General features: G+C 41.2%; 1 protein-coding gene across 2 annotated transcripts in view; it reads right to left on the bottom strand.

Moving 5' to 3' along the window:
- The window catches only part of ABCA4 (ATP binding cassette subfamily A member 4), a 203,038-nt gene that overhangs the window by 96,007 nt on the left and 93,365 nt on the right, over positions 1-13,666 (bottom strand). For both annotated transcript variants that reach the window (XM_056819098.1, XM_056819097.1), the window contains 3 exons: positions 6,815-7,020; positions 5,507-5,683; positions 305-527 (listed from right to left, as the gene is read on the bottom strand). In XM_056819098.1, coding sequence (XP_056675076.1) covers positions 305-527; positions 5,507-5,683; positions 6,815-7,020 — 606 coding nt within the window. The remainder of the gene's footprint in view (positions 1-304; positions 528-5,506; positions 5,684-6,814; positions 7,021-13,666) is intronic.

The following is a 13,666-nucleotide window of genomic DNA, read 5'->3' on the forward strand; positions in this document are numbered from 1 at the left end:
CATGGCAAGTCACTTAATCAGTTTCCTCATCTGTCAATTGAGCTGGAGAAGGAAATGGCAAACCACTCCAGTATCTTTGCCAAGAAAAGCCCAAATGGGGTCACAAAGAATCAGACAATTGAAGGAGCTGAAAAACACAAATAAAAAGGATCAGCAGGGAGTTTCCTCAGTCTTCTTCCTTTGAGGGGGCTGAACAGTCTGCATGGTGCTCCTTACAGGGCTGGCATAGGTCCATTTATGGGGGTGGAAGGGGAGGAGGAGATCCAGGGAAGTCTAGAACATTTGGATCCCTCTTAACCCTTACCGTGATGAAGGCTGTTAAGAGGAATGTGCTCATCGCCATGACGGAGATACTGTCCAGGAACCAGGTGCACCAGATGACCATATTGGAAACACCCCGGTTTTTCAAGGTCTCCTTTAGCCTCATCTCCTTCTCCAGCACAATGCTCTTCACAGTCATAGAGACCGAGTAGATCCACGCCAACACCATGAAGACTGGGAAGCAGCGGTTCAGAGTGATCATAAAGCTGCCAATGCCAGCAGAAAGAAGAGCCCATCACAGATCAAGACCAAGGGGTTGGGGAGAGAGAACACAAGAGAAATACCACTGAGAACTCAGCAAGCTTCATGGACTTAAAAGGAAACAAAATCTTATTTAACCCTTTTGCGTTCTGGATTTGCTTACACATAGCCTCGAACTAATTTTTAATTTAACATTATAGAAATGTTAAAAGAATCTTGTAACTAAAAAGAAGCAATTATTGAAGTGAAATGGTGCTTCTATATATAGAGTCATCCATTGGCTCCTTCTCAGAGATGTTGCCATTTCTTTGGAATGGGATGGTCCCCTGACTTTAGGGCATACATAGTTTGTCTTTTTCATTCAGTTCAACAATCATTTATTAAACTCTTGTTTTAGGATAAAAGTTTTTATATGGGAGAGTGTGTGTGTGTGTGTATGATGGGCCCCTTTGGCAATCTGGTGAAGCGTATGGATCTTTGTTCACAATAATGAAGTTTTTAAATGTATAAAATAAAATCCATTACAAAGGAAACCAACTATATTAAAATAAAACTATTATTTTTTTAAGAGATAATAGAGGGGGCAGCTGGGTAGCTCAGTAGATTGAGAGCCAGACTTAGAAACAGGAGGTCCTGGGTTCAAATCTGACCTCAGACCCTTCCTGTGTGACCCTGGGCAAGCCTCTTAACCCCCATTGCCTAGCTCTTACTACTCTTCTGCCTTGGATGATTCCAAGATGGAAGGTTAGGGTTTTTATTAAAAAAAAAAAAGATAATAGAGCCTAGATTAAGAACCTCTGTGCTGGAGGAAACATGTCCCAATGGGGGGAAATTATTGGATTTGGAGTGAGAAGACTTGGCTGGGCTACTTATTGCCTTTGTGAGCTTGAGAAAATTATTTAACCTCTCTGTGACTCAGTTTCCTCATCTGTAAAATGAGGGATTGGGAATGGATGATCTCTAGGGTACCTTTTATTTCTAAATCTCTACGAGTATGTTCAAGGCATTATGTTAGACACTGAAGATACAAAGACAAAAATGAAAAACAATTTATGGTTGTGCTTACATTCTACAATCACAAATATAGCATACTGTGTCCGCTTCGGCTAGTGGTCAGGGTGAAGAACAATTTCCTGGTAAGACTCCCAAAAAGAAATCTGAATATCTGCTTTTGATTTTGTCTTTGTATTCCCAGTGCCTGGCATAGTGCCTTGCACATAGGAGGTGTCTTTAAAATATTTTCTCAATTGAATTGGGATCACTTAAGAAGCCCTATGTGTAGTCTGGTGCCAGAACCTAAGTGGGCAATCATACAAGCAAAAACTATGTTGATGATGAATGAAAGCAACAATCCCTGCAATCTTCTACTAAAAGGAACCAAGGACATGTGAAGATTGGATTTAGCTCTCGATTGTAACAATGAAGGTACTTAGCTCTTCTTTTATTGCAAAGGTTGAATTGTAATCCACATTCTATTTTTAGATTTTAATCCTCAAAAATGTTAATTCAGTATTTAAAGTAGATCTACCCATTTTACTATCAAAAAAGGTGTTAACTAACTAGAAAAGGTGTGAACACCCATTTCATACATTGAGTGGGGTATCCTGGAGAGGAGCTCTGCTATGATTGGTAGATGTAAAATTTAGGGGAGATGACACAAGAGAAAAAGATCTTTCAAGGAAACAGAGGCACATGTAGAAGGAATCAAGAGTGAACAATCACTTAGAGGAGAGACTGGAGGAGTCACTGGGAACTGAAGTGAAGAGAGACACTTGAGGTTCCTTTTAGATGGTCACCTTGGTGAGTGAAAGGCTAACTTGGTTTCCTTGCCTTTCTGGAGGTGTGAACTGAGACTCCTTTCCTCTGGCTGGGGCTTAGAATTTCTACCTGGCTCTGAGAAAGCCAGAGCTCTCTCTCCCTTTCTCTCTCCCATTTTCTCTCTTCCTTAATATCTTCCCTCTATTGTAAAATAAGCTACCATAAATTCCATTCTACTTTATTAATTCATTTAGGATTTAGAAATTAAATCCCTGGCAACCACCAATTAAATATTCAGGATCCAACCAATAAGTTTTTTTTTTTAAACCCTTACTTTCCATCTTATACATCCAATACACAGTATTGACTCCAAGGCAGAAGAGTGGTAAGGACTAGGCAATGGGAGTCAAGCGACTTGCCCAGGGTCACACAGCTAGGAAGTGGCTGAGGCCAAATTTGAACCTAGGACCTCCAATCTCTAGGTGTAGTTCTCAATCCACTGAGCTACCCAGCTGCCCCTTAACCAATAAGTTTAACAGACATCTGAGTTCAAATCCTGTCTCGGAAACTTGCAAGCTTTATAACCCTGAACACATTACTTAACTCTGGTCAGCTTCAGTTTCCTTATTATGTAAAACAAGGTTCTGTAAAGTGTTTCCCATTTCTAAGTCCATGATCCTATGAATCAACCTTATCTTCCCCATAGACTCACACAGAAATCCTGTGGTGGTCAAATCCTACTTCTTTGGAGGAATGGCTGCTAAATCCCTAACTGGAGCAGACTTCTTAGAGAGAGTAACTGGCTCTGAGTTCAAGGTTGCTTCCACTTATAACTACATATTTTATTGGGCATCTCCAATGGATAAGGATATTTTTGTTGTCCAGAATACATCTAGTATTTAGTGTTCCAGTCTAAATGTAATGTAGGTCTTCCATGGGTGAAAACAGAATGAGTATTCCATTTGTTGGTAGAACCTTTGATGTTATTAATCATTAAAAACAATTATTGGGACAGTTGGGTAGCTCAGTAGACTAAGAACCAGGCCCAGAGATGGGAGGTTCTGGGTTCAAATCTGGTCTCAGACACTTCCTAGTCATGTGACCCTAGGCAAGTCACTTAATTCCTATTGCCTAGCCCTTACCACTCTTCTTTCTTGGAACCAATACCCAGTATTGATTCCAAGACAGAAGGTAAGGGTTAAAAAAAAAGGGGAGAGTTTCATCACCATGGGAAGATCTTATCTTCCCCAAAGCTCACAAAGTCTGTATTGCTCTGATCTGGCCACCAGAGGCCTCTCACAATGATTATTAATACTTATTTCCCCTTCTTGTAACTCCCCCAGACTGCCTCCACCTATCATGGTTCTGAAATGTCTCATTGGGTCTCCCTCCCTTGAACCCCTTCCTATCTCCTCCCTAACTCCAAACCCAAAGAAGATTTCAGAAAGGACAGATGGGACCAGAGATATTTAGTATTGGGGAGTGGAAGTTCTCTGTAAGAAGAATCACTGGGCTACAAAAAAGATGGAAATCCATAGATCAGCCTGGTTTTGGCTCTCTTCTATCTAGCCCTGCTCTCTTCCCCAAATCATGCTGTAACAAATATACAAGAATATTTTGAGGAACTTGAATAGGATTGCTGTTTAAGAGCTGGAGGGGACCTTAGAGTCCACCTAGTATACACAAGAGGAAATGGAGACCAGAAATGCTAAGTGACTTTCAAAGGGAGTACAGGATCATAGATCTAGAGCTTGACTTCTAGTCCAACATCCTTCATTTCACCCATGAGCAAACCAAAATCTAAGGAGCTTGTGTCTTTCCCAAGATCATTCAGCTAGGAAGTAGAAGAAATGGAGTCTGAATTCAGGTCTTTTGCCTCTCCAATCAGTGCTCTTTTTATGGTACCACTGAAATATCTATGCTTGTCTTTTAGGTACTGTAGCCCTGGCCAAACTTATCTAACTCTGTTGGCTCCATCTACCTTTGGTAAATGAGGTTTCCATGGCTCTAAGGAATGCACTCTTGTGCCCAGAAACAAAGCCATAGGACCAGTTTTTTAGGTGGCTGTTGGCCATCAAGGATATGGTCCTAATAATGGGCATGTGTTAGCAGAAGAAGGAGAGCCCAAGGAACTACATTCATATTCTTTTTTCCCTTGGAGCAGACCTATGATTTCATTGGCACCAGACAATTCTCAATGTGGAAACTCCCAGTCCATGCTGATCAGAACCTACTGGGCCAGGGTAGACAGAGAGCCTCACAGTGTTGCCAGAGAGGTTACCGGTGTTGCCCAGGGCCATGTAACTAGGAGATGTCAGGGCCCATCTTCCTGACTTCAGGACAGTTTCTCCTTCCATTATGGCCCTTTGCCTTTCTCACATTCCTTTCCCTTTCCATCAAGCATCAATCATGGGAATGCTAATTAGTGAAGGGACTTCCTTATTCAATATCTCCTAGAAACCAGAATAAATTTCAATGCAGAGCTTTGATTTGGTGGGAAAAGGGATTCTGGCTGGTATCCTTAAAAAAAAAATACTAAATGTACCATAGTCTGAAATTTATGTGCCTTGGTCCTTATCCTCCAACATTACCCTCTGTGACTTCCCAAACATGTACTTCACAAACCTAAGCTCTATTATTCCAGTTTCCAGGATGCTTTCCTTTTTCCTTTTTCCAGCTTCCCTTCTAAGAACTGTTCTGGTTTTAGAATTCCATGATTCCAAGGGCAGCTGGGTGGCTCAGTGGATTAAGAGCCAGGTCTACAGATGGGAGGTCCTGAGTTCAAGTCTGACCTCTGACACTTCCTAGTTGTATGACCCTGGGCAAGTCACTTAACCCCCATTGCCTAGCCTTTACCACTCTTCTGCCTTGGAACCAAGATGTAGTGTTGATTCTAAGATTAAAAAAAAAAAAAAGAATTCTATGATTTCATGATTCTCTAGCAAATGGACCAAAATGCTTTTACTTTTTCTTCCATTTCACTTTCTTTGATGTTCTTCCCATCAGAGCAGGGAACAATGGCTCCATGGAACACCATTCATTTCCCCAGCTTGGCCACCTGGCCATCTCTCTCCGGTCCTTCCCCTCTCCCCTCAGGAATTCACTCTCTGGTCTCAGATTGAGATCAAAGCCTGAAAGGGTTTGAGCCTTCCTGACACCAGCACCACCTCCCAGCTGCCCCAACTCGCTTATCAAGGAAGAAGATCAAGGCACTGTTCTGACTCACACATCATCTACAAAGCAGGGGTATGGCATTTGCTGCAGATAGACTCCAGTAGGCACTTCTGCCTTGGTCTGGCTCCTTATAATCCCTTGTTCAATCATGTCCTGGAGATAGGCAAATCCACCCCATATATAACGTAAATCTTCCACTGGGTCAGCTCTTGGACCAGGATCCCAGTACCTGAGAAAAACAAAGGTGGAAAAGACCCAGTCTTAGTGGAATGGGTTGAGCACATCATTGCCATGTCTAATCTCCTGAAGCTCTTGCAAAAGCAATGAGAAATTCATTCTTGAACTCTTTCCCGAAGACTTCCAAATTCTGTTCTTAAAGGAGTAGGGCTTAGATCTCACATAATTCCATCATGAATTTGGGAAGAATGTAATTGTACTTTGGGGACCTATTTAGCAAGGATTCATTACTATAAATATCATTATCCCATAGTCCTTTTTGCACCAGGGAACTGGGAGTCACTATCTGTAATCCTTCTGTAAGATGGAGGACCACTATGACTTCCCATCTGCTCTGCCACTGTCTTCTAAGGTCCCTTGGGACTTTTGTCCTCCAAATCCCCCAAACTATTATCTCATCTGATGATTCCACCTCCCTCCCACCAAGAACTCCTAGGCCTTGCCGTCTGTCCTACCACTACACCCTCAGAGCTTCCACTTTTTCTCCTGTAAATATTGCCTCTCCCATTTATAGTGAAAGTTCATGTGAAAGACCTTACCTGGCTTTTTCAACATTTTTCTCCAGGGCTTAGCACACTGTTGGCACATAGTAAATCTTAATAAAAGCTTTTTTATTCATACATTCAGGAGCATCATTATCCTCATTTTAAGAATGATTCCACTGAGAACATATAATAACTGGTACAAATACTAAAGATGAAGACATTTGGTCTCTATTAATTCTGGATACCAACTCACATGAAAATGAGCCTTTTGGGTAGCTCAGTGGATTGAGAGCCAGGCCTAGAGATGGGAGGTCCTAGGCTCAAATCTTCCTAGCTGTGTGACCCTGGGCAAGTCACTTGACCCCCATTGCCTAGCCCTTATCACTCTTCTGCCTTGGAGCCAATATACAGTATTGACTCCAAGATGGAAGGTAAGGGTTTAAAGAAAAATGAGCCTTTTGGTTATAGCAAACCCTGAGTATTTCTCTGCTTGATAAATCCTCTGCAGGTGACCTCAGTGGAGTGCCCAATGAAAGTCATGGTGCAGCTAACTTGGATATGGAATAGCCATGACCTCTTCTAGCTGGCACTGGCACTAGACATGGGAGAATCCATTTAGGGGCATATGAAGCTGTCACCTGTCTTTGATTTTATTGGTTTTTTCCACGGCATCAATGTCCATGCGGATCTTATACTTCACGTGACGTGGCAGCTCGCTGTTCCAGGAGTACATGTCAAAGAATACCACTCCAGCCCAGAATCGATTCTGCTCCAACAGGGAGAGGGCTCGGTGGGTGAGTTGGATTTCATCATCATAGATTTCGAATTTGTCCAGGGTCAAGCACTGCAGACAATAACAAGGTTAAGAGAGTTGAAGGAACCTCATGGGGCAAGGACTCATCTCCTTCCTCCCCCCCCCCCAATAGTTGAAAGGATGTGCCACTGCCTTGGGGGAACCAACCAGACTGAGGAGAGCTACAAAGCTAATTTTGCTTAGCTCTAGGGTCCGGTGTCCTGTTGGAGCTGCAGAAGTCATCTGGAAAAGGGTGGGAAAGGTGTTTGGAAATGCTGAATTGCTCTCCCTGGCCCCAGCAGATTTAGGGAGGGCTGCGTTTATCCAGCTGTTCATAACTGTACAAATAAGCAGTTGCTGTGAGTGACAAAGATGCTAAGGTCTCTCACTACCCAGCATGGAGAAGAGAGGGACTGGGGTCATGTTGGATATAAGGCTTTGAAGATTAGAAAAAAGTCTGACTTGGACCCCAGTTAGATTTTTTTTTAAAGATTCCTAGAGGTGGATCATTTTTATCTCACCACAAACATACAGAAGATGACCAGCTGGGGTAGGAGCTGGGAGGAGGAGGAGGAAAAAACAACATGAGAGCTGAACGATAGTTCCAGAAATGAATCCCCATCCCAATTCTGGGCAGATTTTGTAGGCAAAGGAAGAAACCTGCAATTGCCCAGGAAGCTGAGTTTTTCCTTTTGGCTGCATCCTTCACAATCCTTCTTACTAGCAAAATGGATCATGTTTTCTAAAAAATGAAATGTTGGGTTTTATCTATTTTAATAGAACACTGGAATATCACATTTTCCTTATGTTTGTTTAGTTACTTAACTCCTTATCACTGTGATGCTGAATGGATATTGGGGTCCAGGTTTCCGTCTTAGAACATAAACTCCCCAGGGGCAAAGGCTTTATCTCCCTTGATTAGGTTACATTGTTCTGAAGGTATCATGGGTAGTCAGTTGTTGTTCAGTTATTTTTCAGCCCTGTCCAATTCTTTATGACCTCATTTGGGTTTCTCTTGGCAAAGAGTGGTTTGCCATTTCCTTCTCCAACTCATTTTACAGAGGAAGAAACTAAGGTAAATAAGGTTAAATGACTTGCCTGGGGTCCCCCTAGCTAGTACGTGTCTATGGTCAGATTTGAACTTGGGAAGATGATCTTCCTGTCTCCAAGGCTAGCGCTCTAACCACTGCACTTTGACTAGATTATACACTAAGGGACGTATTCTTACAAAAGGAGTTTGGAAAGATAAGTTGGGTCCAGATTGTTAGATGACTGAATGCTAAGCTAAGGAGTTCTCATCCTATTCTGCAGACAATGAAGAACCAGTGGAAGTGTTCTAGATATAGGGAGGTGTAGGCTAAAATTAAAATGATGCTGGCAGTAACAGCACTTTGAAGGGTAGACTATATAGGGTACTAGGCATGGATGGATGATGAGGCATTTTCACTCTCTCAATTCTATTCAATCCAATAAGCATTCATTAAGTGTTTCATGTACTACGCAATGTGCTAAGTTCTGGGGATACAATCATGGAAAGAGTCCCTGTCCTCAAGGAGCTTATAATCTACATCAGGGCAGCTTCGCCCTCTTCTTCTCTGACTGCTTGCTTCCCTGGTTTCATTCAAGTTTCAGCTAAAATCCTCTCCTGATCAGCCACAATGCTAACGTCTTCCCTCTATTGATTACCCCCAATTCACCTTCTAAGTTTCTTGTACCTAGTCCTTCCCATTAAACTGTGAGTGCCTTGAGAGTAGGTTCTGTCTTTTATCTTTCCTTGTATTCTTAGCACACTTCCTGGCACATAGAAGATGCTTAATAAATGCTTGTTGACTAGCTGACTAATAACAGTAGAAAACTATCTCAGAAAAACAATACTATATGTTGGTTCCAAAACAGAAGAGTAATAAGGGCTAAACAATGGTGGTTAGGTGACTTGTCCAGGGTCACAAAGCTAGGAAGTGTCAAAGTCTAGATTTGAACCCAGGCCTGGCTCTCAATCTACTGAGCCATCTAACTGGCTCCCACATAGCAGACTCTAAATGCTTGTTGACTGACTGATAGTAGCAGGAAATGTTATTTTTTAAAAGCCAATATACTTTTTTAAAGAGACTTCTTGACAGTATATTATATTAATAAGATATCAAGTCATAGGTTCAGTATTAAATCCATGGAATAAAGGCAAAATGAGGAACCAGGTCTTATTATTAAATAGTAGGTAAGCCTCTATCAAAGTGTTTATTGAATACCCCACTGTGTGGCTAGCATAGTGCTTACAGGATACCAAAAAAGGAAGACCTCTTAGAGGTCCCTGACCTCAATGAGTAATAATCTAATTGGGTTCACAGGATCACAGAAATTCAGTGTTAGAAAGAATCCTAGAAAGAAACCATTCTTCTGCCTTGGGACCAATATTTAATAATCAATTCTAAAACAGAAGGTAAGGGTTTTGGAAGGAAAGAAGGAAGGAAGGAAGGAAGGAAGGAAGGAAGGAAGGAAGGAAGGAAGGAAGGAAGGAAGGAAGGAAGATACTCCTAGAGAATCTAACCTCTTCATTTTACAAATAAGGAAACTGAGTCCCATGGATATAAAATGTCTTGGCCAAGGGAGCTAATATTAATACAGAGACATCTCATTCATCTTGCTGATCACATTGATTTTCATACTACAGGTCAAAAAAATGTTGAATTGTAGAGGGAAAGACCAAAGGCAGTGAGAAACCAGCTTGGGAGGTTATTATAACAACTCAGGTAAGATGTGTTGAAGTCCTGAATTAAAGTGGTGTCAGTGTCTTACCTGAAAGACACTATAAAAGTAGAACCAACAAGATTTGATACCTGAGGGGGGAGAAAATTGAAGAGTTTTCAAAGGCAACACTGACTCCAAGATTATTGGAATATGGTGGTGCTTTCAAGAGAAATAGGAGAGTTGGGGAAAGGTGGACCAGTGTTTTGGGAAGAAGAGAAAATTAAGTTTTGAACATGCTGAGTTTGTGATGTTGGTGGGACATTCAGGTGTCCCAACAGATAGTTGGAGATATAGGACTAGAGCTCAGGGGAGAAGTCTGGACTTGATAGCTGAAATATTTTGATAATATGGGAATTATATTCATGTAATCCTGAAATTAGATGAGAAAAGCTGAGAGTGTGATAGGAGAAAATATGGAGAGAAGACAAGCAAGCCAATTATAGAACCCATAAGGATATTCATGCTTAGGAACCAGGAAGAGATTGAGGAATTAGTAAAGAAGGCATAGAAGCAATGGGCAGACAATGGGGGAGAACCAGGAGAGAATAAGTGCCATGGAGGCCAGAGAGAGGGAATGGTCACCATTCCTAAATATTTTGGACAGGTCAAAGAGGGAAAAGATTAAAAGGATAAAAGCTACCTTACAGGGCAATTTAAAGATCTTCAAAAATCCTGGAAGGAAAAAACTAGAAAATAGGATAATTCTTAAAATTGAAAGAATAATATTGTTCTATAATAGGGCAGCTAGTAGGTTCAGTGAATGGAGGGTTGGCCCAAGAGTCAGGAAGAGCTTAAATTCAAACTCAGATACTTACTAGCTATATGACACTGGGCAGGTCATTTAACTCTGTTTGCCTCAGTTTCTTCATCTATAAAATGAGATGAAGAATGATATGGCAAACCACTCCAATATCTTTGCCAAGATAACTCCAAATGGGTTCACAGAGTCAGATATGACTAATTGACTAAACAACAATAACATATTACTTGACAATGTTAGATTCAATTCTTGAAATGCTCCTAACACGTATTAATTGCATTGACCTTAATTACAATAAACTAAATGCTCAGAAGAGATTAGCCTAACCAGCCACAAGGAAAAAACAAAGTAGATGAAAAAAAAATAATTTGGGGAGGAAGGGACTAGTTACTGGGGGGATTAAGAAGGACTTTTCCTAGCAGATGGGACCTGGATGATAGACTGACATGGATATAAGTACCCTGATCCATAGGGTCTGGGTACCTGAATCCATCATGAGACTACTAAATGAAATGATTATCATCTGTGGTATGAAGGGAGCAAAACCAAGAACATAGGAAAATGCAGCTGAGATCTGGGGACTTCCACCAGAGAGTGTGCCATTGGTGAATATAAGCACTGTAGCACTAGTCTAATCTCCCCGCCTTTCCCCTGCCCAGGACATCCTCCCTTGACTGACAGCTAGAGCATCTATCTTCTTTTATTGTTGTTGTTGTTGTTGTTGTTGTTGTTGTTGTCGGAGAGGCATTTTATTTAGACAACTGAAAAAAATTAGATGTTCAGAAGCAGTGAGCAATGAAAGAGAAATCAAACCAAATACTTTATCATGTATTCCCTTCTTTACAACTAAAGCAAAAGTCTGCTTTTAGAAAAAAAAAGTCAGTAAAATAGGCCATTACATTTTTTTTTGCTCCATAATAAAGTAAAATGGCTATAAGAAATCTAATTGAAATAGGAGAAATTGGATGTTGGCTTGCACATATTCATTTAAAAAGGCAGTAGGATAATGGACTAAATGAGCACAACTCTACCTGCCATCTTTTGATGTTCTCAGTTTTCACTTAGCAACAACACCAAGTTAGTTCCAACAATGGAGCTAACTATCCCATCCCCCATCATTTACTGCCCATGTTTGCCTTAAGTAGAGGGTAACTCTGTAAGGCTTCTAATTGTAAGAGCAGCTATCTTCTGAGGCAGGATGCAGACCAAGAAAAGGAGGCAGAATCCTCCGGGATTCAAGCTTCACATTTCATTAGACACCCTGCTTTTCAGAGGATTGTGCAACAGAAAACTGAACTGGAAGAGGTGTCAGACACACAGACCATGGGCCAAATATGGCCCACAACACTAGCCCAAATGCATTTAAAATACAATTAGGATCTACCAAACTAAATAAATAACAAATAATAAAACAAAGATAATATTAATATATAGTTTTCAAAGTCAGTATGCCACCCATAAAGATCTTTATAAGGCCTCCAGTAGCTTTGCCAAGAAAATCCTGAATAGGGACATGAAGAGTTGTGCATGACTTTAATGACTGGACAACAACAGCTAAGATCGTTATGCCCAATTTCATTATCCCATTCCTTTTTGAGTTTGACACCGCTGCCTGGGACCATCATTATGAGCTCTCAAGACATTCTTGAGCTACTAAATGGAAACCACTACAATTTTAATGAACCATTTTACCTGGCATGCACATATTTACTCAACCAGAAGCTAAAAAATGTTGATAGGAGGCCAGGTGTGAGAAAGAGTATTTCTCGGTGTATAGTTTCCTTTCCAGGAGCTATTCTGATCAATGTTGAGATTTTGAGAGTGAGCAAGTCAAGGAGGTAATAGCCTGATCAGGAATCAGGAAGTCTAGACTTCTTGTAGATAAACAAGTAGATATCCACAACCAGAGCATTTTAAATGTACTCTACTGAACGTGCTGAAGTCTGAGCTAAAGGCTTGATAGAGTCTCGAGGAAACTCTGCCAAGACTGGGGGAGAAAGGGGGCTCAATTTCTTGGTCACCCCTTTTCTGCCCAACATTCCAGCTGTGGAGAGCCCAAAGGAATGAAGGTCATCTGCAGAGACAAACTCAGTAGGATCTATAGACATTGATGGTCAATCCAGGCCCCTCTGCAGGCTCAGGATTGAAGCTGAAGGCCAGTGAGTTTAAAGATTCTGGGGTGCAGAATGGACAGTAGGTCATAAAAGAAGGACCACGACTATCCTACCCATGATCAGGCTGGCATTTGATGACCCAAAGATAATGGGTTGGAACAGGTTATAAGTCTAGTCAAGTGATTACTTTTAATCAACTATGTTGCCATGTCCTTCGGGCAGCTAGGTGGTACAGTGGATAGAGAACTGAGCTTGGAATCAGGAAGACTCATCTTTGTGAGTTCGAATCTAGCCTTGGACAATAGTCATGTGACCCTGGGAAGTCACTTAATCTTATTTGTCTCTGTTTTCTCCTCTATAAATGAACTGGAGAAGGAAATGGCAAACACTCCAATATCTGGAAATCCACAAATGAGGTCACAAAGAGTGTGAAATGATTGAACAACAACAACCATGTACTTTCCACATATCGTGAACATGTAGCTCTAATGTGAATGTTATGTACTTTAGACTTAAATGGGTATTTGGGAGAATTACCTGTAATTATGCCATATGCTTTTTTTCTAACTATGGTGAGATGTACCTGGGTACCCAGTTTGATTTACAAGGATTCCAAATATTTTCCGGGGGGGGAGAGGGGATGGAAGCCTATGAGATAGTTTCAAATTCACAAATTATGAGACAGGGAAAGCTAAATGAAAAAGGTCAGGACATCAGAATGTCTGGAGAATTATGCCAGGATGAGAGCTTGGTCAGGACCATGAACTTGGAAAATGTGGAAGGGCAAATAGGCTTAGTATCAAGGGAGGTCTAGGTACTTCTTAGCAATCCATAAGGGGGAAAAAATCATACTTGGAGATGGTAGTAAGAAAAGCAGGGCTACTAGAGAGATCATCGCAATTTCTGAAAAATCCAAATTGTGGCAACTCCAAGGGCAATTTAGTCCAGCAGAAAGAGAGATGACTCTGGAATCAAAGGATCTAGGTTCAGAGCTCATCTTTGTGAGGATGGGCAAGACACTTCTCTGGACCTGTTTCCTAAATCTGTAAAATGAAGAGGATGGACATAATGTCCCTTT

The sequence above is a fragment of the Monodelphis domestica genome, chromosome 2 (genome assembly GCF_027887165.1).
Source record: "Monodelphis domestica isolate mMonDom1 chromosome 2, mMonDom1.pri, whole genome shotgun sequence".
NCBI lineage: Eukaryota > Metazoa > Chordata > Mammalia > Didelphimorphia > Didelphidae > Monodelphis > Monodelphis domestica.